Genomic DNA, 25,693 nt, shown 5'->3' with positions numbered 1-25,693 from the left:
ATTCCCCCAGCAAAGCAAACCACCTAAACAGACCTATGTCTGCACTTTGCTTACTCTTTGAAAGGTATAAACAGTGTAACTGCTGCAGTTTTAAGTGATCACACAGCTTTTTTTAGGCATGTACATTTATGGTTAAGGTGAAGGCATTACAGAGAAAATACTACAAACAATAAAAGAACCTATAGGGATGCTAATATGTTTAGCAGAGCTCACCCCAACACCAACAAAGGCTCTGGTCGGTGAACAGTCCTTCAAATCCCACCAACGGGTTTTTCTGTACTCACAAGTTCATATCAGCTGTTAGCTCAGAAACAAGCACACCCATGAATCTGTGAGTCACTCTTTATCTAAAAAAGAAAAGGAGTACTTGTGGCACCTTAGAGACTAACCAATTTATTTGAGCATGAGCTTTCGTGAGCTACAGCTCACTTCATCGGATGCATACCGTGGAAACTGTAGCAGACTTTATATAGGTTTCAGAGGAACAGCTGTGTTAGTCTGTATTCGCAAAAAGAAAAGGAGTACTTGTGGCACCTTAGAGACTAACCAATTTATTTGAGCATGAGCTTTCGTGAGCTACAGCTCACAGAGAATATGAAACAATACCTCCTCCCACCCCACTGTCCTGCTGGTAATAGCTTATCTAAAGTGATCATCAAGTTGGGCCATTTCCAGCACAAATCCAGGTTTTCTCACCCTCCACCTCCCCACACAAATTCACTCTCCTGCTGGTGATAGCCCATCCAAAGTGACAACTCTCTACACAATGTGCATGATAATCAAGTTGGGCCATTTCCTGCACAAATCCAGGTTCTCTCACCCCCCCACCCCCATACACACACAAACTCACTCTCCTGCTGGTAATAGCTGCTATTACCAGCAGGAGAGTGAGTTTGTGTGTGTATGGGGGTGGGGGGGCAGCAGGAGAGTGAGTTTGTGTGTGTATGGGGGTGGAGGGGTGAGAGAACCTGGATTTGTGCAGGAAATGGCCCAACTTGATTATCATGCACATTGTGTTAAGTGGATCTCCCTGTAGAGAGATCCACTTAACTTTAAAAAGCTCATGTTGTTTCAGATAGTCCTTTGAAACTTATAACACTTCCCAGGGTTTTACATTAGTCAGGTTTCCTCCTTAGAGACCTTACATAAAATTCACAGTGATACATAAATATTTGCATTTTAACACAATGAACTAAAATACTTAAATTTAATTCAGTAAAATTTAACTTGATTTACATAGGTTTGTCCAGAATATTGTAGAAAATTACCATCTCTGTCACAATTATATTATTATTTTTATTACAACTGCACCTAGGCACCCTGGCAGAAACTGATGTCCCATTGTGCTGGGCACTATTCAAACACAGTGAGCCAGTATGTTCTCCTTCCTGAGTTTCTCCCTTCCAAGCACTGGGCACCTTTCCCGTTCCCAATCTGCAGGGTCTCTGCTGTCCTCCCATCTGGGAACTCCTCCTGAGGGAGCTTATGCTGTGGGACTGCCTGCCTGCCTGCCTTTGAACTCGCCAGGGAAAGTAGTGTAGAGCAGCCAGGGGGAAGGCACTCTCTGGGGGTTGTGAAAGGCTTTGGTTTGGGGACCCTTTGGAATGAAAGACATTATGAGTGTGAAATAGTCTGATAGCGTCTACCCACTCAAGCCACTTCTTTTCCTTTATTCCTAAGGTCAAGGAAAATATATAGTGTTGTCTTCACTGGTAACATTTCTGATTTATACAGTACAGGGATCAAGTAAAAATGGAAATATACAGATACCCCAACACAGGTTGTATGCTAAGTTTTTACTTAGACAGTTACAATAATGGCTGTAATCAGATGCATTTGACTCCCAACCCGCCGTGAACTGCATCCTAGGTACTCTTTAAACCTGGAATATGGGTTTGTCTGTTGTGAAGAGTCTGCCAGAGTTGCTATGGCTACCCTAGCAGGGGTGGGAAATGTTGTGTGCACAGGCTGTACACAGCTCATGCTGCTAGCTCTACATTTGACCAGAGCTCCCCAGATTGCCTCTGCAGCAAAAACAAAGAGGTTAGTCTACCCCTTATTTGCTGTTAAAAGAGGGGAGATAGAAATGATTTTATGTTAGGAACAGAGATTCGTTGGTACCGGCTATTCTCCTCTAATTACTCTAGCACTGCAGGAAAAGAAAGGGTTAACAATAAAAAGGTTTCTAGTAATTAGCATGGGGGCTTTCCCATGTCCTTCTGTGCTCATCCTCCTCCTGCTTTGCTGCTCTCAGAACTAGAACTGGACAACAGGCAGCAGAACTTGCCAGGAGAAAGGTTAAGGAATCTTTTGGCATCCGGTTGGGGAATGGCTGATTCCACCTACCCCCTGTGGAAAGCTGCTCGTGCTAGCCCAGGACCCACTCCAGACATCTCTGCTACAGCAGCTGAATACAAACTGAGCTGAGCTGTAGAGAGATCATTGGCCGCCAGGGAGAAGTCAGCGCAAAAAGCAGCAGGATTTCTCCCAGCTGAGCGGCAGGGCACCTCTGAGTGCTGCCTTCTATTAATTACTAGCTGGCAGCCCAGAACCACTGCTCATTACAGCAGAGCTGCAGGGATCAGAAGGAAGGCACAGCTGTTATCTCTCAGCCTCCTAAACACTAAGGCCAGAATTCTCAGAAGAACTTAGCACCCATTAAGGCATCTAAATAAGTGGCCAGATTTTCAGAAGAGTTCAGCACGTGGGGGACATGCTGGGTGCCCAGCTTTGAAAATCTGGCCCTAAAATATCACCTCCTTGCATATCCTAAACGTCCACTGTCTTCAGATGGAGATTTCAGGCTGCAAAAGAAAGTAAGACTGGGTCCCAAGAGGATGGTGGAGACCTCCAAAGCGTGTAACAAAGAGACAAAATTCATAACAGTGTTTTTTGCTAGAGTACATGAAATTGTTGAGTTAAACCACTGTCATTTATGTACATTCTGTGATTTCTTGAGTGCAATAAATATACAATACCTTTACACTTGATTTTAAATAAATGAAATATTGAAATTAACTCAAAACTGGCATAATAAATATGTATTATTTTTAAATGGCTCCTGGCAAGGAATGATGCTCCAATTGAGGGTGTTCACAGAGACTACAGCATGTGCTTGAAGCACCCTCTTGCATCAACAATAAAATAAGCTCTATCGTTCATTTTCTTCAGTCTTCAAATTGCTGAAAGGGTTACAGCTTGCTGGGGAAAAGGGGGTAGAGCAGTTGGACAACTTTTCATCACAGACAGCAGATAGCTATCACTCTCTCTATGGTTATGAGTTGGCTCACTCTGAGGGGAGTACAGCAGGTTGATTTTTGGGACAAAGCTGGAGTGTTCAAGAAAGAGCTGGCTTGCTCTTAGCATCCCAGACATTCTGGCTCCAGTCAGCTTCTGCAGCTCTGCAGGTCACACTGGCAGTTTTAGGGGGTGAGGAGATGGCATCTGGCAGACAAATGGTTGGAGCTGGGTGAATTCTTCGGTAAAAAAGGCTTTTAAATTAAATGTACTTGTGTTCAAATTTGTAAAATAACCATAAAACAAAATAAATTTGACAAAAACGTGAACGCCTCTCACATTGGAAGACTTATTTAAAGAAGAAATCACTTTCAGAAGATAACATTTAATCCTGGAGAGCAAATCATGACCAGCATTTCACCCTCTGACACTCTGCATAAACTCTACTATGAGAGATCAGGACAGACATGCTTTAATGATGATAACATAATCAGTGATCAGACACGATAGATTCAGAAATGCAATGAGAAAATTCAAAACTTTGAGACAACACAAGAGACCTTACTTCTTAGTCCTGAAAAATATGACTCCCAATGGGAGATATTTTTAAAGGGCTCCTCATTGAATGAATAAATAAATCTGAGTATACTGTAAACAGAAAACAAGTTGTCATTCCAACACAAAAAACACTACATTGTGTAACAGTTCAAGTTAGTCAAGTACAACAACTATCACCCCAAGTACTAAGCAAGTAGGAAATCCAAAGTTATCCCAGGCATCATACACTGCATCCAAACAATAAGCATTGTAACTTAACTATCCTGACTAACAATAAAACTTCATTAATTAAAACTTCATTTTAAATAACAGATGAGAAACACAGAGAAACCAGGTATTTCTGAACATTAGACCTACCTTGAGTCGTCTTAATTAAAACTCAATTAAAATAAATCTTTAAGATATGGTATGCTATCTTTACATTTAAATCTCAACACAAATTTTGTTGAAGGGTCTTCTCAGACTTGAAAGTAGTTCACAGAGTTAACCACATCCACCAATAAAATTTATTCTTATCTGCATTCTATTTTGCACATGACAGTGAACAGAAAGATATACCTTATCTCTGTGTTAAAGGGTAGCTAAACAAAGATGTCAAGTACAGTGCACTTTAATTGATACCCCTTATATAGTCTGGCATAGTTTCCAAACTGTTCTCTAGAATGCTTAGTTGTCAGGCTACAAAAGTTGTTTACAATTAAGTAGCTCAAGTCCTCCTCCTGATTTAAACCTTTGAAAGCAGGTTCAAAGAAAATCTAGGACCCGTATGGAGCCATATGAATTAAATAGCATGTCATTAGAGACTCGAAAAAACGTGATATAAGAACATAAGGTAACATCTGGAGTGAGTATACAAACCTGTGTAAGGTTTCAGAGGAGCAGCCGTGGTAGTCTGTATTCGCAAAAAGAAAAGGAGTACTTGTGGCACCTGAGAGACTAACCAATTTATTTGAGCATAAGCTTTTTGCAAACCTGTGTAAGACATTCATTCTGATAACAAACCCATAAAGCAAATAATTTTAGTGGGAGCAGCAGCGTCTAATTGTCACAGGTGAGAACTGCAGCAAAACAACATTTTTGTTCAGTTCCAGATATTTGTGAGAGGATGAAACCGATGTATGTTATGGCTATTAGTTTTATATTTCCTAACTTTTTTATTTAAACTTGCATCCTAAACACTGCATTTTTATAACACAAAAGCCTATGGAAATGCAACATTTAGATGGCAAATTTGGAGTTAAAAACAGGAAATGCAAAAGATAATTTTCTCATGTACAGCTGTTAGGTCACCTGCATTGCACATGCTGTATTTTAAGAGGTGCATTTAACAGACTAATTAGTAATATGTAAATTGTCGGTGAATTCAAGTTCACATGAGAATCTTAGCTTTAACATTTCTGGGTTTTATTTAAAATTGTAACCTCAGAATTGTATAAAAATAAACAGTTGTATTTAATATACTTGTGCTGTTTGTTTTGAGGAAAAGGAAAATAATAGCTGAAATCCTAGAGTTTGGTATTCTTGGAGTTTAGTGAGGGAGAGATTCTTACCGTGTTTCCCGTGTGTGCATGATTTTCCTTCTCTCCAATGAGTGGAAATGTTTTGCCTCACAGAGCACTGTGGATGTGTTTAGCAGTTCTTTTTTTTCTCTCTCTCTCTCTCTTTAACAGACCTTTAATATCAGTACAGTTGAAAGTGACATCTCAGTGCACAAGAGTACAGAGAGACTACAGTTCTGGAGGTTCTCTCCTCCCATTTGGGACAGAGGAAGGAAACATGAGGAAGAACCTGCAATCACAAACAATGATCAACTCCAGTTAAGAGTCTAATCTAGCTGTGCCTGAAGGAACAGTAATATGCACTTGGTTAATCTCTCTGTGCCTTGGTTCCCCATTTGCAAAGTAGGGACAATAATACTTCTTATCTCACAGTGGCATTGTGGGGATAAATTCTTTGGTGTTTGTGAGGTGCTTAGGTATTACAGTGAGCAGTCAAATAGACAGCTGTAATTTAACCTGCTGTACTGTTCTTTCAGTGAAGTGAGCCCAGACACAGGTAATACAGAAGGAGTCAGTGTTAGGGCTGGTCTACATTAAAAAGTTAGATCGACCCAGCTACATTGCTCACGGGTGGAATCCGCTAACATCCCTGAGCAACATAGTTAAGTTGACCTAACCCCCAGCGTAGACAAGACTAGGTCCGGAAGAATTCTTCCATTGACCTAGCTACTGCCTCTTGGGAAGGTGGATTACCTACACTGATGGTAGTACCCCTCCCGTTGGCGTAGGGAGCGTCTACACTGAAGCGCTGCAGGGGTGCTACCTTAGACACTTTCCCCCCTTTTTCTCCATATGTTTTGGCATATAAATCAACAGACCTTCGGTCAACCATTACCTCACCTTCTTCTCCCCTGCACTAAACCTCAGCACAGCTCACAGGCAAAGGCTCCTTTGCATGCCTCACACACGTAGAGTCTGCTGCAGCACAGCACTGTTACACTGGCTTCCACACGTTACTGTGATGATGCCTTTGCTATGATTCCTTTTAGCTCCTATATTCCATGCAGAAACAGGGGAATGTTCTGGGCTAGATTCATCTTGTGATAACTTTAAATATTCACAGTACAGTAAAGAAAAACTGAGTAAGGCTATAAACACACATCTCAGGGTTTTGATGAAATCACAACCCAATATAGCTTCTTTTACATGGTTACCATGATGTCATCAGAACCCAATTATGTCTATGCATAACAACATAGCTCATAGTTACCTGTGTAGTAAGTGTGGTTAAAGAGACACTGTTAAGGCTGATTGTGGACTGGGTACTGAAATATACAGGAATCCTGCTCTCTAAAGTGTCTAAGAGAGCGATATCTTTGTATATTTCACTACTCTGCCTATTCACACTGACAGAATAGAAGGGCTGAGGTAGGGATGATTTGATATTATTATTTATTTGTATTATGGTAGCACCTACAGGCCTTGACCAGGTTGGGGCTCCATTGTGCTAGGCACTGTACAAATGTATAGTAAATTATAGTTACTGTCCCAAAGAGCCTACAGTTTGAAAACAAGCTGTTAACAGGTGGGTGGGACAAGCAAGAAGGGTGGAGAAGGCAAGGTAACAATAATACCATGTATGAGTATAGACTTGGGTGTACAGTTCACAGAGGTATTAAGCCAATTAGCAGCATCAATCACAATAATCACAATTTTCCCACTTGCTTAGTCACTGTCAAATATCAGGTTTTGTGCAGGCTTCACAGAAGTGGTGGTTTTAAGTAGGGATTTGAAGGATGATAATGTAATAACTGAACATTTTAATAAGGAGATTTTCTCATATGTAAGGGGCGGCATGGGAGGAAATACATAGATACTTGTTTGTGAAGTGAACAAATGGACATTTGAGACTGACATTGTTGGAGCAAAGGTGGGGTCAATGTCATGTTAGGATAATATGATGGATCATGAAGGAGAAGAGTTTTGTGAAGAGTTTTGGCAGTTAAGACAAGAAGATTTTGCTTGATGAGGTGTAGTGGGGGGACTTACATTATGCAGTGTGTAGATAATAGATTTGATTATGCAATGTAGAAAATCTGCTTTTATCCTTCTATTTCCTTGCTCCAAAGTGTTTTTTATAATCTTTTTGTGTTTAGTCCAATCCAGCATCTCTGTCTCCTTTTCATAGACTTTCTAACAACATTCATTGTTACTGGTTATCGTAACATTTTATGAACTTTCACCTACTTTCCAGCAATTGAGCTCACAATCAGCGTAGGCTTGTCCTAGACTCCAATTATTACAACACTGGCAACAGAAGCATTTGTTTTACCTTAAAATAAATCCAACTGTGCAGAGACCTCCAAAGGCAAGGAAAAATAATTAAATACATCACCACAAATAGCAAAGTCTGCTGTCTTTTTGTGAGGAACAATCGACATCAAACACAAAGATGCTTTTAAAAATTAAATCCCAAAAAATGGCTTTTGAATCAGACAAGTCCACTGTTTAGTGAAAGAGAAATATAAACAGCTAACTCAACTTTAATTTTTAAAAGGTATAACTTCTGGCTTTCCCCTCTTCACTCAGAAATAACCTAAACCCCTATCTCTTTCCTTCCACCATGGGATCCTCACTTTTACTCTTAATTGGCTATCTTTGGCAGTGGTGATGGAACTAAGGATACTGCTACATCCCCTGTCTTCAAGTAGTAGTAACAAACACCAAATACATGGTTTCCAATATCAGCACCCCCACTATAAAAATAGTTCCAGCAGCCTTGATCTTTGGTATCTTCCACTGTCAATCCCACATCTCTCCCTTCACCTGTTGCCTCATGGCTTATAGATGCCTGCAGGGACAGATGGCCAGACCTCCTGCTTTACTGAGAGCAGTGATTGGAAATTGTCAGAGGGAAGAATTTAAAAAAAAACCGCACACAAATTATTTAATCCAAGCTGATTGGAGCAGAAGAGGGAACTCAGGGTGCAAAAACCGTGAACATTTCATCCAAAGCAGGATTGTCTTAGTTTTGCAGCCTCTCATGTTATATACTTTTATTTGATCACCTTTAGGTATTGCTCAGCATTTCTGGTTTTGAATAAGCAGGACTGTATTAAACAATGAACAGTGGGGCAGGATAGCAGTCGGCTGAGCTGGGGCTCAAACCGACTGACTGGTTGACCTGTCCATCATTCCATACTGACAATTTGTGAACCGACTGTCTATGAAACAATGCAGTATCCCTTTTCCAATCTGATTCTTTAATTCTAAGAATCCTCTAAACAAACAGTTTCTGTCCAGCTTTCCTGATCATCAAACAGAACTGTTTATAGATCATCAGAGTTATTGTTTTCCACATAAACTTGTGTGCACTTTCACTTTTGGGTAAATTCTCCTTAACTTTCTCTTAATACAAGCTGAGAGTCTCACAAAGTCATGTGACTCCAGCAGATGTGGCTTGAAAAAAAAATATTGAGAAGCTCATGATATACTCATGACAGCTGGCAAAACTGCCTTTGATTCCTATAACAAATGTCTTCTCACTTATTTTTGTCTTTTAGATTATTGAAAATTATTGACTTGTTTTCTATGTCCCAAAATAGGACGTTTTCTATATCTTCTGTATTTATACATAAAAAATAATTACACCAACTATTGACTTATTACATATTTTGATTTATAAGTATCTATCTCAGTGCCGTCCACCCTTTTTAGCATGAAGCACAAACAAACAATTTTTTAAAAAGTCAAGGGACCACAATCGATACCCTACTCAGCTCAGGCAAAGGGATTGGAAACCGCCTGCAAATCCCTTTCTGGACTGATGACAGCTGCTCAAAGTAGTCCACACCTCATTAGAACTTTTGCTGGGGCTGCAGGGGAGGAGATGGAGGCAAGGAGGGAGGGAGTATCCTTTCTTCCTCCCAGAAGTGATGGGGCCGATTCAAACACGTCAATTTAATAATCACAGATTTCTGTGTCCTGCACAAGAGGCACATCACAGAAGGAGACCTCCTTTGTGTCCTCTTACCCCAATTCTGGGTTGCTAGGATCAATGGACAGTATGGCCCTTGTGTAAGTAGGAGCAGTCGTAGGGGTTGCTCTAACTTATGTCAACCCTGCTTTCATAGTGCTAAGTGTTGCATCATTCCCCCGCCCATCCCTACACTGTGAGCTGCACGAGAGAGCTGTGCAGGGACACAGGTTGCTCCTGCCAAAAGAACTCTCACCAAGGCTTCTGTAGCTCATTTATGTCCCCTGCATGGTATTAGAGCATCTTAAAGTGACTGGAATGGGAGCCATGACCTTGTCCAAAAACTTCTAGCAAAAATTTTACTTGAGTTTGTACCACTTTCAACAAGTAGTGTTCCTATGCCATTGTATTTATTTTTAACAGCACAGACACAGTAAACTAATTGTATCAGATCCTCAAGTAGAGTAAAATGTCACAGCTCCATTGACTTCAACTGAGCTGTGATGATTTACACAATTTGAGGATCTAGCTCATTGTGTATTCAGATATATTTTAATATTTTACATGCTGTATTTAAAGAATTGCTTCCTCCCTCTTCCCCCCCCTCCCCCCGCATAAAGCAATGATTGCAGTGGTTCCTTAGAAAATTTGGTTGATAGGATTTCTACCTCATTTCTTCAGGTTTTTTGTCATGTAGAAGAAGCCCTTGTTTGGATTAAGTGTGCTGAATGAGATTGACATTTGCAATACGTGCCAAAGACTTCCTGCATGCAGAAAGAGAATATTGCACACCAAAAATGTGTCCCATTTCAACCTATATTATTAATGGTCCCTAGTACTTTACACTATAATCCTTTATTTTCAGTTGCAACTATTTTATGCTAAGATGTTTTTTAAGTTTCTTATTTCTGTTTGTTTTGCCTTTAGTTTAGTTTACCTTTTTAAAAGCCAGATGTTAGAGTCTTGCTACTGAAATATTTGCATCATAAAATGCAGCTTATAGATGGAATGTTCTTCCTGTACCCACCTTGGTAACGTCTCTCTAGTTGCATTTCTGACACCTTTGTGTTTTCATTTCCAGCTAAGAACAATATGCCTATTGTAAAATATCCTAGGACTGTAGAACCTCTCTGGATTGAATGGGACAGGAAGGCACAGAAATGTGGATTAAGACATACGATTTATGCTGTCAATAGGGATCACTATACTGGGGAATGGTTGGACAATTTGAAGCACGGTAAGAATATTGCTTACTAGAAAGTGCATTATGCATTTATATGTTCTTTATAAGTTCTAAGGGGCAGAGATCTGTGATTAGTTTTCTCTGTTTCTAGAGCACAATCTCCGTATATACGGTGCTACATATTTATCTATCTATTATTATCTATATAATAAACTTAATGCAGAGTTCTAAAATGTTGCTCAAGCACATTTTCATTTGTTAAATAAAAATACTAACGTTCGGGTTTTAATAACTGCAAGTCAGATAAATGATGCTGTGCACATTCATAGCAAAACATTACTGTGAAAATACAGACTATTGCTTTAGTCAGTTATATGCACCTGAAACTACCTTGTCTGTATAATAAGGGTACATGATGAGGTGTGGGATAATGTTTTTATTGGCATAAATTTCAGTACATTGTGTATTCTGTATATGCCACCTAGATCACAGAGGAAGTCGTTAAAAATATCTGAGAACATTTTCAGAGACGTTATTGATATTGGGTGTAATTTTTAAAAAGTCCCTAAGTCACTTAGGAACCAGAGGCCCATTCACAGTCAATTAGGTGCATCCAAGTCATTTAGGTGCTTCTGAAATTTCCACCCTCTGTGTGTGTGTGTGTGTGTGTGTGTGTGTGTGTGTGCGTCCACTACTTCATGTTCTCTTTCCCTGTTTATTGCAGAAAACAAAGTGAAAATATCCACTAGAAACTATGGAATTTTTATTGATATTATTTTAAAAAGTGTGTATATGTAGCTAGAAGCTGCTGTTGAGAAAAAAATATTCAAAATCATCTCTAATGTGGATGATCTAGTTTTCTTAGATGCCTTTTAGGTGTGGTGAATGGTTGGGGAGTAGTCATTAGTTTAAGGTGAAGTTAAGATCAAAAGGATAAATCACTAATTTAAGAATAGAAATTTTTATAAAACGAATACAGCTCGCAAAAAATAGATTAAAAACCCCAAACATTCAAAGTTAAGATTAAATTTACAGGAAACCCAAGCATTAAAAGTATTTGATTTCACTGGTAAGGTGCCCTAACTTACCAATGGATTTTGAGGCCAATGCTACTTTGTTTGGTGATTTTGGTGGTGCAGTGACAAAATAGAGTTTATAATGAAAGGTCACGTGCAGTCTTAAATTTACAGTGACCCTTTGCTCAAAAAATACAAAAAAATCCAGAGATTTGGACATAGGAATAAATGAGGTCCTAACAACCTAATTAATTGATTTAATACCAGCTCAAGCTCATGCCCCTGAGAAGGGACAGAGCAAACTCCTTTGTCTTTGTTGGACCCATGCTGGCAGGGAGATCAGGAAAGATCCACGGGCAGTTAAAAAACGCAGGCTGTCAACCTGACCTCCAGTGGTTCCCCCAGGTGAGGGAGAATTGTTCACGAGTCACAAGCTCATCCTCAGCATTCTCACCCCTTCCAGACTGCGGTGCTCAGGACCTGAACTTGTATCCCTTAAGGCATGTGATACTTCCATACCGCTGCACTGGCCAGGGCTGGGGTTTGAGGCTTATGCAGATGGAGGAATAAATTATAAATGTGTATTAGTAGTGGGTCGCACGCTTCATAGCTTGTGTATGGCAAGCCCATTGCACATGCAAGAGGCTCTTTGCATTTCTCCATTCCCTCTACAAGCTCCCTGTGTGCCACCTTCCCATTCCCCTCGTTGTCAAGGGACTCCCTGCAACTCCCTTCAGCTCCCTCCTGCCAGGAGTTCTGTGTGCCTCATCCACCATTCATCTCATGCCTAAGTCTCCCATTCTCCACCCCCATACCAGCAATTCTGTGTGCATTCCCATTCCTGCTTCCCCTTATGTCCTCCATGGCTCTGTGTGCCCCCAATTATTTCCTCCTTTGAGGGGGTCCCGTGTTCTCCTCTCCATGGCAGGTGCTTTGATTGTTATTCACCTATTTAAAATGTCTCAGTCATGCAGAAACAACAACATGTAATTTAGAGAAACAATCACACTCAAAGCAAATCTTTGGGAAGAAAAGATGGATTGAAAAGTGTGTATCCAAACTATTGGGTGACTGGTTAAGGGTAGAGTTGCAGAAATGAGGATTAGTTTGTGAACAGTTTGCAAATAGAAAACAATGGTTAAATGCATCCTATAATTTATATTCACCCAGCTCTCCTGTTCTCCCATGCTTCTTATGGAGGCATCCCCTTCATGGGGCAGGTTCTACATTTTGCAGTCATGGGACAAGGAAAGTTTTTAATGTTTACTGATGTTGCTTGTACATCACAGCAAACCAAGTCAATATGAATATACAAGATAAACCCAAGGGTGGGAAGAACCCCAAAGTTTCAGAGCATAGAGAAGCATCCAAAAATGGCACTTATCCAAACCTATGGAGACTCCCACCAGGCCCCACAATCCTCCCACTCCCCTGCCCTGAGCAGGCCTTTACCTCTCACCATCTACTTGGGCAAGCCTAGAGTGCTGCAAATCCTCTCTGGTGTTATTGACATTTGGACTCTATGGGGGATGCCCCCTTTCTGAGCCCCCCTTTTCCAGGCACTCCCTGTCTCTTCTCTCCCAGTGTGGCATCCCCACACTCTTCATTGACCAATCTTTGGTTTCCTCCATGGTTCCCCATCACCTACGCTCTCCCATGCTGCTAGCTGCTTCCTGGTTTATTAATTCCAGCAGGGAGAGCAGTGAAGAATAAAACAAGAAGAAGAGAAGGGCAGACCCTGGCCTCCCAGCCTCACTGTAATGGTCAGAGGTAAGAACTACAGGAAAATTAAAAATTATTGTTCAGTCTGGGGACAGATGGAGCAAAATCTGGGAGTATCGACCCAAAACAGGACTGTTGACAAGTATGAAAATGTAGATGTTAATGACATACAAAGGATCGGTGCAAAGAAGTAGTATTATTCCCAGCTTACAGATGGTAAACTGAGACCCAGGGAGATTAAGTGACTCACCCAAAGTCACACAGGAAGTTTCTGATAGAGATCAATAGTGCATCTGACTATCTGAATCACCAGCATGAATCTAGCCTCCTTTAGAAAAAGCTGCAAGCACACATATTTACCTGTGCCTTCTCATATTCTAGATTGATGAAACTATAAAAGCTTGTGTTCCTAATTGACCACTTAAATTAAAAGCTGTGCGTAGAGAGAAACATGGTGTTCTGTCTCTCCTGTTTATATAGTTAATGACTCCTATTAAGCCTTGTAAAGATGCCCACATACTTTATAAATGCTTATAATGACGACCATATAGTAGTTTATGTCTTACTGTAGCTCCTGTACTTTGTTACAACAGGTAAAGGTACACAGACCTGGAAAAGTACAGGTGCAATATATAATGGTGACTGGAAGTTTGGAAAACGGGATGGATATGGAACATACAGCATTCCTGACCCTGTAACTAAAGAATACAAGAAAGTGTATTCAGGCTGGTGGAAAAATGACAAAAAATGTGTAAGCAATCTTTGTTTCAAGTCTGTTACTTGAAATTACCTCTCAAGATTTTAGCAAGTGGCAAGAGACAATCTCATGTTTTGAAATTAGTACAAAATCATGGATAGATTTGGAAACAAAATAAAACAAACAACAAAGCTTAAACTGTTGATTTTAAAATTACATCTGTAATCTGAGGCTAAACTGAAGGTATGAAGAGACTTTCAGGAAAGGAATGCATGTGAGACTTATGAAAGCATAGTGAGGCTGTTATTATTTAGGGCTTTCTTGGCCTGCCAAGGTGGATGGCTGAAAGTATGACCTCCCTCTTCCCTTAGCTCTCAATGTTCTTGTAATTCTGTGTATGCTTTTGGTTTCCAAAACAAAATGCTTCAGTGCTTTATTTATTTTTTATATTCGATACCATAGAAGATTTAGTCTCAAAGCTAGTGTGGACATATAATATTCTGTGATTGTTGGGAGAAGGAATGAGATTAAGCTCTCCTCTGGGTTTGAATTTTGTTTACATTTTAAATTTAATTTTGTGCTGTTGAAAAATTGACAGCCCTGGAGACTAAAATCCTTTATCCATAGAAAAGGCTCACCATGGGCAATAGCTGTTACCCCCTTGCCTACAGTGGCCTTTCAATATGTCTCTGCCCTATAGACAAGTCGGTTTTCAAGGTCATTGAATCCTTGGTCTCTATTAAAATTGCCAGCAAAGAGGAGTAGTTGTAGTGTTGAGTCTTTTAAATGTGGGCACCTGTCCATTGACAGCTGGAGTGAAATCATATATAACCAAATAGCTGTCATATCATGACTACAAACCTGGGTCACATTCAAAACTAGAAGCAGAGAGACAAAAAGGTCTGTATCCCTCAACACATCCATCTAGTTTCTGCTATATTTGAATTCGGCAGAGGAAACTTGTTAAAAAAGTATGTATTGAAAGTGTTGCAAGAAGCTTAAACCAAGAGACTACTCAAAAAGGTTAGCGTTTCAAAGCAGGTCACTCTTCGTAACAGGAAAACCACCTTTGTAATAATGATTGCAGCCTTCTTACATGCAGAATCTTTTTGAGAAATATTTCCTGGTCTGCTAGTGAAAACCTACTGTTATTCTTTGTATCTGATCTTAAAATAAATTAACTGTCTTATATACCTAAATGGCAGGCACTTCCATGGCTCTAGACTCTTGAGGGAGTCCTCATTTCTCATTCTTTGAAAATATATTTGAGTGGTTGACCTTCAGTGAGTGATGTGTAATGACATCCTGATGCTGCTATTCCTTTACTTATATAAAAGCTTCCCATCCTTGAGGGGGCCATTTAGGGATCTGGGGCAAAAATTGGGGATTGGTCCTGCTTTGAGCAGGGGGTTGGACTAGATGATGTCCTGAGGTCCCTTCTAACCCTGATATTCTATGATTCTATGATTTGCATTCTTGAAGCTCAATAAAATTAATATTCAGAAAAATCAGTTCTTTCCAGAACTGATTTTATTTTTCTACTGTGATAAGATACTTTATTCCTCTGGGAAAACTCATCAATATCATGTAAACATTTCTGACTGATAGGAATCCCCAGAGTAGGGCATGCCTTTTGAGGTTGCTTTTTGGCTCTTCATAACAGGTGAATACATTGTGTTTCCTGCGTAAAATAAAATATGTGACCTTAATCAAGGAGTCCATTAACCAAAACCCACCACTAGCACCAATTGATTGTCAATTGCAGAAGCAACACTAAGGACTGAATAGGTTATGGAGACTGCATCACCACAAAAAGTAGACCCTTCATGACAAAATTGAAACAGATGGCAGGGGGCAGCATGGATGAAGCTTGGACTGATGTACCTGTTGTATGGATAAACAGAATACTTCCCTCTCCATGGCTGTCAATCCAACAACTTTTGACAGTGCTAAATTCATTATTAAATCCTTAAAAAAGAAAGGAAGGAAGCACAAAAGCTTTTGAGGGGAATTTCATGTGTTTATGATTTTGGGGGGGGGGGGAAGAATCAGGGAACAGTGCAGATTCTCTTCTCTGAGCTAAAGTGGAACTGAGTTTTCTGTTTCTGTGCTGCAGTCTTTGTTGGGTGTGTTTTCTCCTCAAAGTGCTGTGCAGTAGTTACTGTAGGTGTTTTCTGATGTGGCAGCTTACTTTTCCCAAGGATCTTGAGTATCTAGTAGAGATTCTTAGTCTCCCAAGAGTCAGTGGTCCATTGCTTGGGACTAGGAAAGGTACTGTGTCTTGAGGGATCATAGAATCCCCATTTTAAAGGACATCCCTTATTTGGTGCCCAAGTCTGTATGCCAGTAAAATCCAATTTGATCATACACTATGATATAAATTTATGGTTTTGTCCTGTGTAAGATTTTGTAGCAGGAATTGTCAGCTGGAGTCCCTTAAAAATCCTTTGTCCTGGAGAAGTTGTCCTTTATTTCCTTAAAACATAGGTTATAGGGATTGATCCTGCATTGGCCAAAGGCCCTCACAGTCAGAACTAGGTTATTTCCTCCTCTGATTTCTGCATTTCTAAAATTACAATGCATTAGACTTGGCCAAACCTGCATTTGTTTTGGAGACTGTCTCTCCTTCCACATATGGGTTGGTGCTTTTACACTTTTATTATAAAAATATAACAGATTTACACTGTTCTGAATAGCTTCTGAGTCTGGATGCCATTAGTAATGTATACAAATAATAACGAGCAAGTTAGTGGCAGATCAGAGAACAGAACCAGGAGTCCAGACACTAAGCACTAAATATATGACTGTTTTTTAATGCAGAGAATGTTAAAATGAGAACTGTAACCTTTTAATTTTAGGGCTATGGAATTAAGTTTTACTCAGACATGGAATATTATGAAGGGGAATGGAGTGGCGGGAAAAGAAGCGGCTGGGGCAGAATGTACTACAAGGATGGTTCCATCTATGAAGGACAATGGTTGGAAGACCAACACAGTGGCCAAGGAATGCTTCGGTTAAGTAGGTTCCAACAGCTTCTACACTTGAGACATTTTCTGAAACTTTGTCTTGACCTCCTGCACCCCATTTTGTCTTGATATCTAGGTAATACTTCCACCATCCCTAATATGACCTATTAGGGTGTGGATTCCTCCCCAAACCTTCCCCCTCGCCCCCAGTTTTGGTCTTGGATTCCAGAGAGAGAGGGAGCATCTGCTAGATGGTATTGTTTTATCTCTTTGCTCTGTGAAGATGGTGAGCTAATGCTACCCCTATACAGCTCTGAGTGTCTCAAGCCAACACAGATATAACTTATGCTTACTATAGTAGTAAATTGCCAGGATGGGCAGGGAGGCAGGTTAGAGGATGTACTACTTGTATGAGTAAAGAACAAATGTCTCTGTGATCAAACCAAATGCTTTTACCAAACACAGTTTTTAACTGGTGCATCTGACAAGAAGTTTGGTTTCTCCAGTATTTATTTTTTCTGACTTTGTGTTTATTTTGCTATTCTTTAAAAGGATATAACTTGTTTTTTGTTTGTTTGTTGTTGATTGTTAATCAATGGTTTTAAACACTATCCCTCTCCAAAGCCCTGTGCTCATTGGGATGAGTTCCCAACAAACACAAGGGATCTTTGGGGCTCAGCACCAGAAATAACATTGAACACAATACGTATGACTTGGAAATTTCAGGGAGAATCTCATCATAAAAATAGAATTTTGGATTTTTGGTTTGGTTGGAGTTTCATCAAACGTAATCTAAAGATAAGAATCCCAATCTTTCTCAAATAGAAGATTTTGTGTTTCAGGAAGATTTTAGAAGGAAATATTATCTCCAGTGTTATGTGGGTCTTCATCTAATTGTTTCCCCAAGTGAATGCTGACATCTTAAACAATGCCTCATTACAACTCTTTTGGCATAATAAACAAAGCTGATAATCAACACCACTGACCCACTCCCTTTTGCTGATGATGGGAACTCAACTTGAAGCACTCCTTCCACTTATACTAATCCATAACATTAAAAATTTAACCGGGCATCATGTTCTGAGCATTAATTGATAACACAGTACTGTCAGTTGAGGGCCACAATTTTTTAACTATGTGAAGGCTTCAGGTTTGACATGCCTATATATGTTATAGTTTAAAAAGTTGATTTTTAAACATTTTCTCTAATATTCATAGCTACATTATTATTCTCAGTTTGTCATGTTTGGTATCTTTGCGTTTGTGGGAGAAAGGGCTTTAGAATTATACCCAATTTGACCCATTTCTGACACAGTATTGTCAAAATTTCCACCAACTGGAGGACATGGAGCTGGGAGCCAGGGAGCGGCATGTTCCCCTGTGACACTGCAGAGGGTAACACCATTGAAATTATGATTTTGTAGATTTTTGCGAATCAAATGACACCTCCCTTACCTTGTATCATTAACTTGCCCACGCAATTACACGTGCTCCCAGCCTATCAAGGCTGAACCATTGGCTGCTGTCTTCTCTCTGTTTCAGAGCCCAGCTACTTCTGTCACAGCCTGGAACTGATTATAAGCTGGATTCCTTTTGGTTAAAATTAGCCAGCACAATTATTTGATGCCCACAAGCTTAATATATTCAGCTCAGTCTCTGGAAACATGCCCATGTGCTGAAAGCTTTGCAATGGGGAAAGAAAAGCAGTTCTTCAATGGAGGTCATGATGAGCTGCAACCCAAGATTAAATTGCTTATGCTGGCAGAATGCCTGGAGAGGATGATCTTAGACAAGGGAATCACATTGATTTACTGGCTCAGTTATAGTCAATTATAGGAAGGTTTTAAACCAGACCATAGCAAATGTACAACAGAGACCAAGGCCATGAACAATAGTGTTTCAACTGCCATGGAAAGAGTACAGATCGGACCTCCAGTATTTCAATGTGTCCTGAGTGTTTGATAGAATGGGGCTATCAGGGCCAGCCTCATGACTTGCTGGGTCTCCAAGCTGCTGGGACAAGAGAACAGAAAGGATCAGCGCGTGAGTGACCTTCTGGCCCACTATATACTGGATGAAACTTCATTAAATGTGGCACCCTCATTGTCCCTGGCTCCCTTCTACAAACCCAACCTAACCTATCTGTGTAATAGCCACCTTCAAAAGGGCGTTCCACTTTCTATTCTGTTGCCTTTACCAAGTGCTGACAATTCCCAAATACCCTAATGTTCTCTGCAGTGTGAGCTCAAAAGTGTCACCATCACCACCAATGCAAAGGATGCTGGAGTTCACCTGGACCCATGGGTGCAACCAACCAATGTTATAAGTAACGTAGACAGAAATGAACACTATTTTTTGGGGGGGAGTGTTGTGGCCAGAAACACTGCAGCTCAGAAAGAGAGGCCCCAGAGTGGCCTGTTTTGAAATGATCATGATGGTGACTCTGGTAATATTCCAGCATCCCTCAGAGCTGAAGTCCTAGGTGACTGTCATAATCACAGATCTAATGCCACCACTGTGAAGGCTCTCTCATTTCCTTGCAGCTCTGTATTGAGTGTAGGTGGCACTCTTTCCTGTCCATCATGGTCTGAGTCTTAAACAATATAGAGTATAAAACTCTGTATAAAAAAGAGTCTTACTTCTGTATGCAGAAAAATTGTAGGAGGTATAGTAGAGCTGAGCAAATAATTTGTAGATGTAATTTATCTAACAAATGTATTTTTCTGGGCATGATGTATTTTTCTGCAACATTTGTTTAACATTTGCTATTCCTCAGCACTAAATGTGTTTACTTAGAATATTTGTGGAAAGTGAATACAACATGCATATGAACACAGTAAAGTGAATCAATGCAACACTTAAAATAAGTATTTGTCTACATTTTTGCTCCATTAGAGTTTGCCTTATGGATGTAGCCAGGCAAACGTTTTATGTATATGTTGGCTTATCCGTGTTTTGTTGATTTGTTAAATTTCTAGTCACCTAATGAAAATGTGCACCCTTTCATTGTCTGTCCACATCTTTATTTGACTCATTACAGCAAATGAAAATCGGTATGAAGGAACATGGAAAGATGGAAAGAAACATGGCCTAGGAAAGTTTTTCTACCTGAATAAAGGCCAGTTGTTTGAAGGTTTCTGGGTAGCAGATTTTCCGAAGTGTGGAACTATGATTGACTTTGGACGAGAAGAAGCTCCTACTCCTACACAGTATCCAATACCCAAGGTAACTCTGCTTGGAAATTTAATGGTTGGTGTTTCCATAGTCAGCACAAGTTACAGCTGTCACCATTAGATTTTAAGCCATACATCTAAGTAGCATTTCTTTCTTCTTCGAGTGATTGTGTCCACATGGGTTCCTCACTCTTGGTGTGTATGAGCCCCATCGCATGTAAGACTGGATTCCTTTGGCCAGCGATGTCTTTTGGGGCCCCACCTGTGCCCTAGATGTCCTTGTGTCCCCCTACCCAAGGTATAAATGATTAAGTGGTATAAATGATGAATTGTTACCACCTGTGGCAGCGAGACAAAACCCTACTTAACTTTGAGTTTGCCTGTTGCCTTTAAAAAAATAAAAACTTTGGTTGTTTTTTTTTTACTATTTTTGTTACTTTTTTTCCATAGGTAATTAGTAGGCTCCCTGGTATTGGAACTCAAGCTGTTATGGAAGAAAGCTAAATCTTCAGGGTTTAAGATAAGCCTCTCCTATGATGCTTCTATGCAACTCAGTGGTGGACACTTTACGCTTGAGACGAGTTGAAGACACGTCAACTCTTATCTCAGTTTTGAGGGTCCTGGAGAGGGAAGCCCATGTCTCAACTTGTCTCTGGAGCAGTGCTTCTTCCTACCCCTTCTTGAAGAATTTGACAAGTGGATCAGAATTGACAACTGGGGTCTCTTAGCGATCTCAGTCCTGAAGCGCAGAGTGGATCATGGCTCAACTGGGGGGGTATGGAGGGAGGACTGAGCCTTAGCTACAGCCTTCTTCTCCATGTCTGAGCACTTTCATTAAGTGCTCCTAAAGAAATAACATTAGTCAGGCATCCCTAGCCTTCTGAGTCAGCTAGGGAAAAAAGCAGCAAGTGGAGCAATGCTCAGGGATATTCCTTTTGCCTCAAGGGACTTCCAGAATCATAGGACTGGAAAGGACCTCGAGAGGTCATCTAGTCCAGATCCCTGCAACTCATGACAGGACTAAGTATTTCTAGATCATCCCTGACAGGTGTTTGTCTAACTTGCTCTTAAAGAGCTCCAATGATGGAGATTCTACAATCTCCCTGGGCAATTTATTCCAGTGCTGAACCACCCTGAGAGGAAGTTTTTTCCTAATGTGCAACCTAGACCACCCTTGCTGCAATTTAAGCCCATTTCTTCGTGTTGCATCCTCAGAGGTTAAGGGGAAAATGTTTTCTCTCCTCCTCCTTGTAACAATCTTTTATGTACTTGAAAACTGTTATGTCCCTGCTCATTCTTTTCGTCTCCAGACTAAACAAACCCAATTTTTTCAATCTTCCCTCACAGGTCATGTTTTCTAGACCTGTAATAATTTTTGTTGCTCTTCTCTGGACTTTCTCCAAGTTGTCCACATCTTTCCTGAAATGTGGCACCCAGAACTGGACACAATACTTAATGCCTAATCAGTGTGGAGTAGAGCGGAAGAATTACTTTTCATGTCTTGCTTATAATACTCCTGCTAATAAATCCCAGAATTATGTTTGCTTCTTTTGCAACAGGTTTACATTTCTCCCCACTTCAGGAACTCCCACCATCTTGGGACCTCCGTATAATATTAACAGACTTTTGTGTCCCTTCTTTGAACCCTTAGCACCCTTTATCCTATACCACCTATCAATGAAGGTTGCCCTTTTAGTATGTATTGCATCATCTCAAAGGGGAGGGGAGATTTCGTCTCTTATGGTGGGTCACCTTTATACATTGTTTCATTAGGACAGTATTATTCCCAGGCCTCATCCCCAATTCCTGGCCAAAATTGTTTCAGAACTCCATATGAACTAAAATTAATTAATTTACCAATTTTCTTCCCCAAGCCTCACTCAACTCCAGGGAGGGGTGGGGGAACTTTGTATGCTTGATATAGTAAGGGCATTATCATACTACTTTAATGGGACAAAATCATTCAGGAACACACCTAGACTATTTGTGGCCTTTGCAGATAAGGTTAAGGGTCAGGCAATACATATCCTCACACAGATTATGAAAATGGGATTCCAGCTAAAAAAGAACATGTTACAAACTAGCCAATTTAGAGCACTTAGCCTTTTGTAGTGGTAAACACCCATTTTTTCATGGTTTGTGTGTATAAAAACATCTTCTGTATTTTCCACAGTATGCATCCGATGAAGTGAGCTGTAGCTCACGAAAGCTTATGCTCAAATAAATTGGTTAGTCTCTAAGGTGCCACAAGTACTCCTTTTCTTTTTACCCTAACTATGGTTCTTTCAGAGGTGTTGTCCACATTAATTCCACAACCTGCTCTCCTTCCTCACTACTATGGACACCTACTCCTCAGGGATTCTGTATTGGCAAAGGAACTGAGGGACAGTTGGGCCTGCCGCCTTTTATGCTCTCAGTTTGGGGGTGTGGGGGAAGCAGGTAGAAGAACATCTAGGCGCAGCCCCAGTGGACTCTGTTGGCCAAAGGATCTTGAACTTGTGCACCAAGAGTGCAATCTATGCAACACCAAAGAACCAAAGTTACTATAAAGTAATGTTCTTTCCTCCCTTTGGTACAGTTAAAAGAGGACACCACAAACAATGCTTGACCAACTCAAGCCTCACCAAAACCCAACATTACATCTTTTCTCTGCTCATTTCTTTGTCTAGTTTAGATATCAAGAGCTTTGGGGCATTTGTCTTTTTTGATAGGCCTGTTAGTAGTAGGCAAACCCATGGTGCTGCAGAAATAATAAACATTGAATGGTCACTATGGAAAAATAGTCTAGATCTTAGTTGCAAAGGAACATTTAGTTGTGACCGGAAAGAGTGCAATGTACACAACTAAAAATATTTATCTTTCAAGGCTTGTCAGAGATCATACAATAGAACTGCCTCTTCAATGATCCATCCCAAGAGTAATTGGATGAATTAGCCTTTCCATTGAAGGAGGATGTTCAGTTCTAGTTATTTGTTTAAATTCCCTACAGATTAAATTATAACACATCCACTCAAGGCTCTGTTCCTGCTCTGTGAACACAAGAAAGGTCCATCTAGCCCACTATTCTGTCTTCCAACACTGGCCAATGCCAGGTGCTTCAGAGGGAATGAGCAGAAGAGATAATCAAGTGACCCATCCCCTGTTGCCCATTCCCAGCTTCTGGCAAACAGAGGCTAGGGACACCATCCCTGCCCATCCTGGCTAGCAGTCACTGATGGACCTATCCTCCATAACAAAGAGAAAGTATCCACCTCCACTGTAGCTATAGTACTTTTCACCAGAATTAAATTAACGTAAACAAGAAGCCAACCAACTATTTAATTGAGCAGAATATTTTGAGCATTCAGAAAACTAGTGGAGAAAGGGAAACCAGCTGACAGTTTATTTGGGGCACTGGGTCGGCAGGGTCATATATTGAGCGCCATGGAGGCACCACTGCAGGGGGCTCCACAGTCGACTCGACGGATACTGCTAGGGGAAAATTTTCTGATAGCCATGCACGCAGCACCTGCATACCTAATTGGAATTGATATGAGCAATCATTCAAAGAATAGATAGGCACTTCCTGTCATCATAAAATGAGGAAAATATAGAAAGTGTTTTAAAGTATTAGTGACTGCAGGATAAATTTAAGTCCAGTTAAGAGGGAGATTCTACAGCAGCTCTTGAATAATCAGTGTTTACAAATCCTGAGCTTCTTTAATTACATTGCTTAAAATATTTGTGTTCTTAATTTAGATTGAACTGGCCAATCCAGATGATGTTTTAGAAGAGGCCCAGGCAATGCTTGACGACAGCCAAGAATGAGAACAGACTGATGATAAAGATATGAGAAAAGAACAAAAGACTCATTGTTACTTCTTCATTTGAGATCTATGGTTCATCTTTCTAGATCTATGGTACATGAGACGGTGTGTTTTGTAAAGCAGAGAAGCAGCACCAAAACCTACTTGGTTCTCAAGAAATTAATTAGTTCCTCAAAACTACCACAATGTACACTTCATTCTGTATTTCCATTTGGACAGGATCCATTTTACTCAGGAGTTTGGACGCTGAAGAGGCCTTATAGGAAGAAATAATTCTGCCCATGAATAAATTAGAAGTAGGTGTTGACCTCCTTTGACACTATATTATAGAAAACCTATGTCTGATCGTAAACCAATTGCCAGGCTGTTTTAATACCAGATGGCCATGGTCAAGTGGGCTGAAAGCCAAGCACACACTTGTTAGGATATAGATATTCAGGCCTATCTGCAAAGGCCTGTACTTTAAGAATTTAGGTGTATTCTTATCACTTGGCTAGTTAGAGGTATAAAAGAAAGAATCAAAATCACTGTCTGCCCGTGTAAGGTCCTTCTCTTACTGTGACAGTCTGAGGCCCTGTTCTTAGGCTAAGGCCTTTGGCTAAGCGACAGAGGCAGCCATAAGCTGAGAAGCGACCGGTCACATCCTCACATTCCAAACTAGTCACACTGAAAGAAGGTGCTATTGGGCTATTAGGAATACACTCCTGTCCTGATAATGCCTGTCACCTCCAGAGAAAGGGAAGTACCTAGAAGATGTAAAAGGAAATTTAGGTTGATAGCTTTCTGTCTGGTAAGAACTCACTTATCAATAGACACAGCTGGGAAACTCTTATGTCTTTATAGATGTAGTTGTGAAATCCTCACTTCTGTATTGTTTTGTCATTATAGTTCCCACTTTGCTATTGTTTATTGGCATGGTCTCTGTCTGGTTCTGAGATTGTTTCTGTCTGCTGTATAATTAATTTTGCTGGGTGTAAACTAATTAAGGTGGTGGGATATAATTGGTTAGCTAATCATGTTACAATATGTTAGGATTGGTTAGTTAAATTTCAGTAGAATGATTGGTTAAGGTATAGCTAAGAATATTACTATATAAATTAGGGGCAAACAGGAAGTAAATTGGGATTTGAAAATAAGGAAAAAGGAACTTGGATTTAGGCTTGCTGGAAGTTCACCCCAATAAACATTGAATTGTTTGCACCTTTGGACTTTGGGTATTATTGCTCTCTGTTCATGTGAGAAGGACCAGGGAAGTGGGAGAGTGAAGGAATAAGCTCTCTAACAACACTATCCATACTTTCATGTCAGTTGCAAGAATTAAAGTCATGGCACTCTGAACGAAAGTCCTCCTCCTGGAAGGTCTGTATTTATATTTTCTTCAGACCATAGCACTAACTCAGTGTAATACTAGTGCTCCTGTTAAATTAAAAACAGACTAGTACAGATGGGTGAATGAAACTACGTGCTGGCATAGATGTCAGCCTGGTATTGCAGAAAGAGGTGCATTCTGCTGGTGGGTGCAGTTAGGGTTTTTAATATGGGCTTGCTTGACTTTGCCTTCTATACATCCCAAGAGTATTAATTGAGTTTACAAATTTCTGTACATAGGGGTAGCTTTATTGGAACTAAGAATCATTTTCATGCTGCACTGAACACCATTTAAAAAAATTAAATGAAAAGGTGAGATGGAACCTGGTTTGCAGCCAGATACATGACTGCCATACTGTAGTGTGTTACAAAGAGGTCATTTTCCAGCAAGACAGCCATTCCCAAAACACTACCCATAAGTGCCAGGTTTACAATAATGTCCATTTAGTTATGGGGAGATGATTTCTTCCCAAAGTGACTACTAGTCTTGAT

The 25,693-nt window shown here is 40.2% G+C and overlaps 1 protein-coding gene across 2 annotated transcripts; it reads left to right on the top strand.

Annotated features, from left to right (window-relative positions):
* The first annotated feature begins 1,901 nt into the window (after positions 1 to 1,901).
* On the top strand, positions 1,902 to 25,038 carry MORN3 (MORN repeat containing 3). 2 transcript variants are annotated; one of them, XM_048821923.2, is made up of 7 exons: positions 1,902 to 2,043; positions 5,466 to 5,696; positions 10,352 to 10,507; positions 13,785 to 13,942; positions 16,747 to 16,906; positions 19,895 to 20,079; positions 23,766 to 25,038. In XM_048821923.2, the coding sequence occupies exons 3-7, from the start codon at positions 10,363 to 10,365 to the stop codon at positions 23,832 to 23,834; spliced, it is 717 nt and encodes a 238-aa protein (XP_048677880.1). In that variant the 5' UTR covers positions 1,902 to 2,043; positions 5,466 to 5,696; positions 10,352 to 10,362; the 3' UTR covers positions 23,835 to 25,038. The 2 variants fall into 2 exon arrangements, with proteins under 2 accessions (XP_048677880.1, XP_048677881.1); XM_048821924.2 differs by lacking the exon at positions 5,466 to 5,696 and having other exon boundaries at positions 1,924 to 2,043.
* The last annotated feature ends 655 nt before the right edge of the window (positions 25,039 to 25,693 follow it).

Source organism: Caretta caretta, chromosome 15, assembly GCF_965140235.1.
Source record: "Caretta caretta isolate rCarCar2 chromosome 15, rCarCar1.hap1, whole genome shotgun sequence".
Taxonomy (NCBI): domain Eukaryota; kingdom Metazoa; phylum Chordata; order Testudines; family Cheloniidae; genus Caretta; species Caretta caretta.
This window is presented reverse-complemented; position numbering and strand designations above follow the sequence as displayed.

Bases quoted from the DNA above. Each gene is read 5' to 3' on its own strand.
- MORN3 (XM_048821923.2), top strand. From the start codon at position 10,363: ATGCCTATTGTAAAATATCCTAGGACTGTAGAACCTCTCTGGATTGAA. The intron at 10,508-13,784 runs GTAAGAATATTG...TTGTTACAACAG, and splicing joins GTTGGACAATTTGAAGCACG to GTAAAGGTACACAGACCTGG. The intron at 20,080-23,765 runs GTAACTCTGCTT...TTCTTAATTTAG, and splicing joins CACAGTATCCAATACCCAAG to ATTGAACTGGCCAATCCAGA.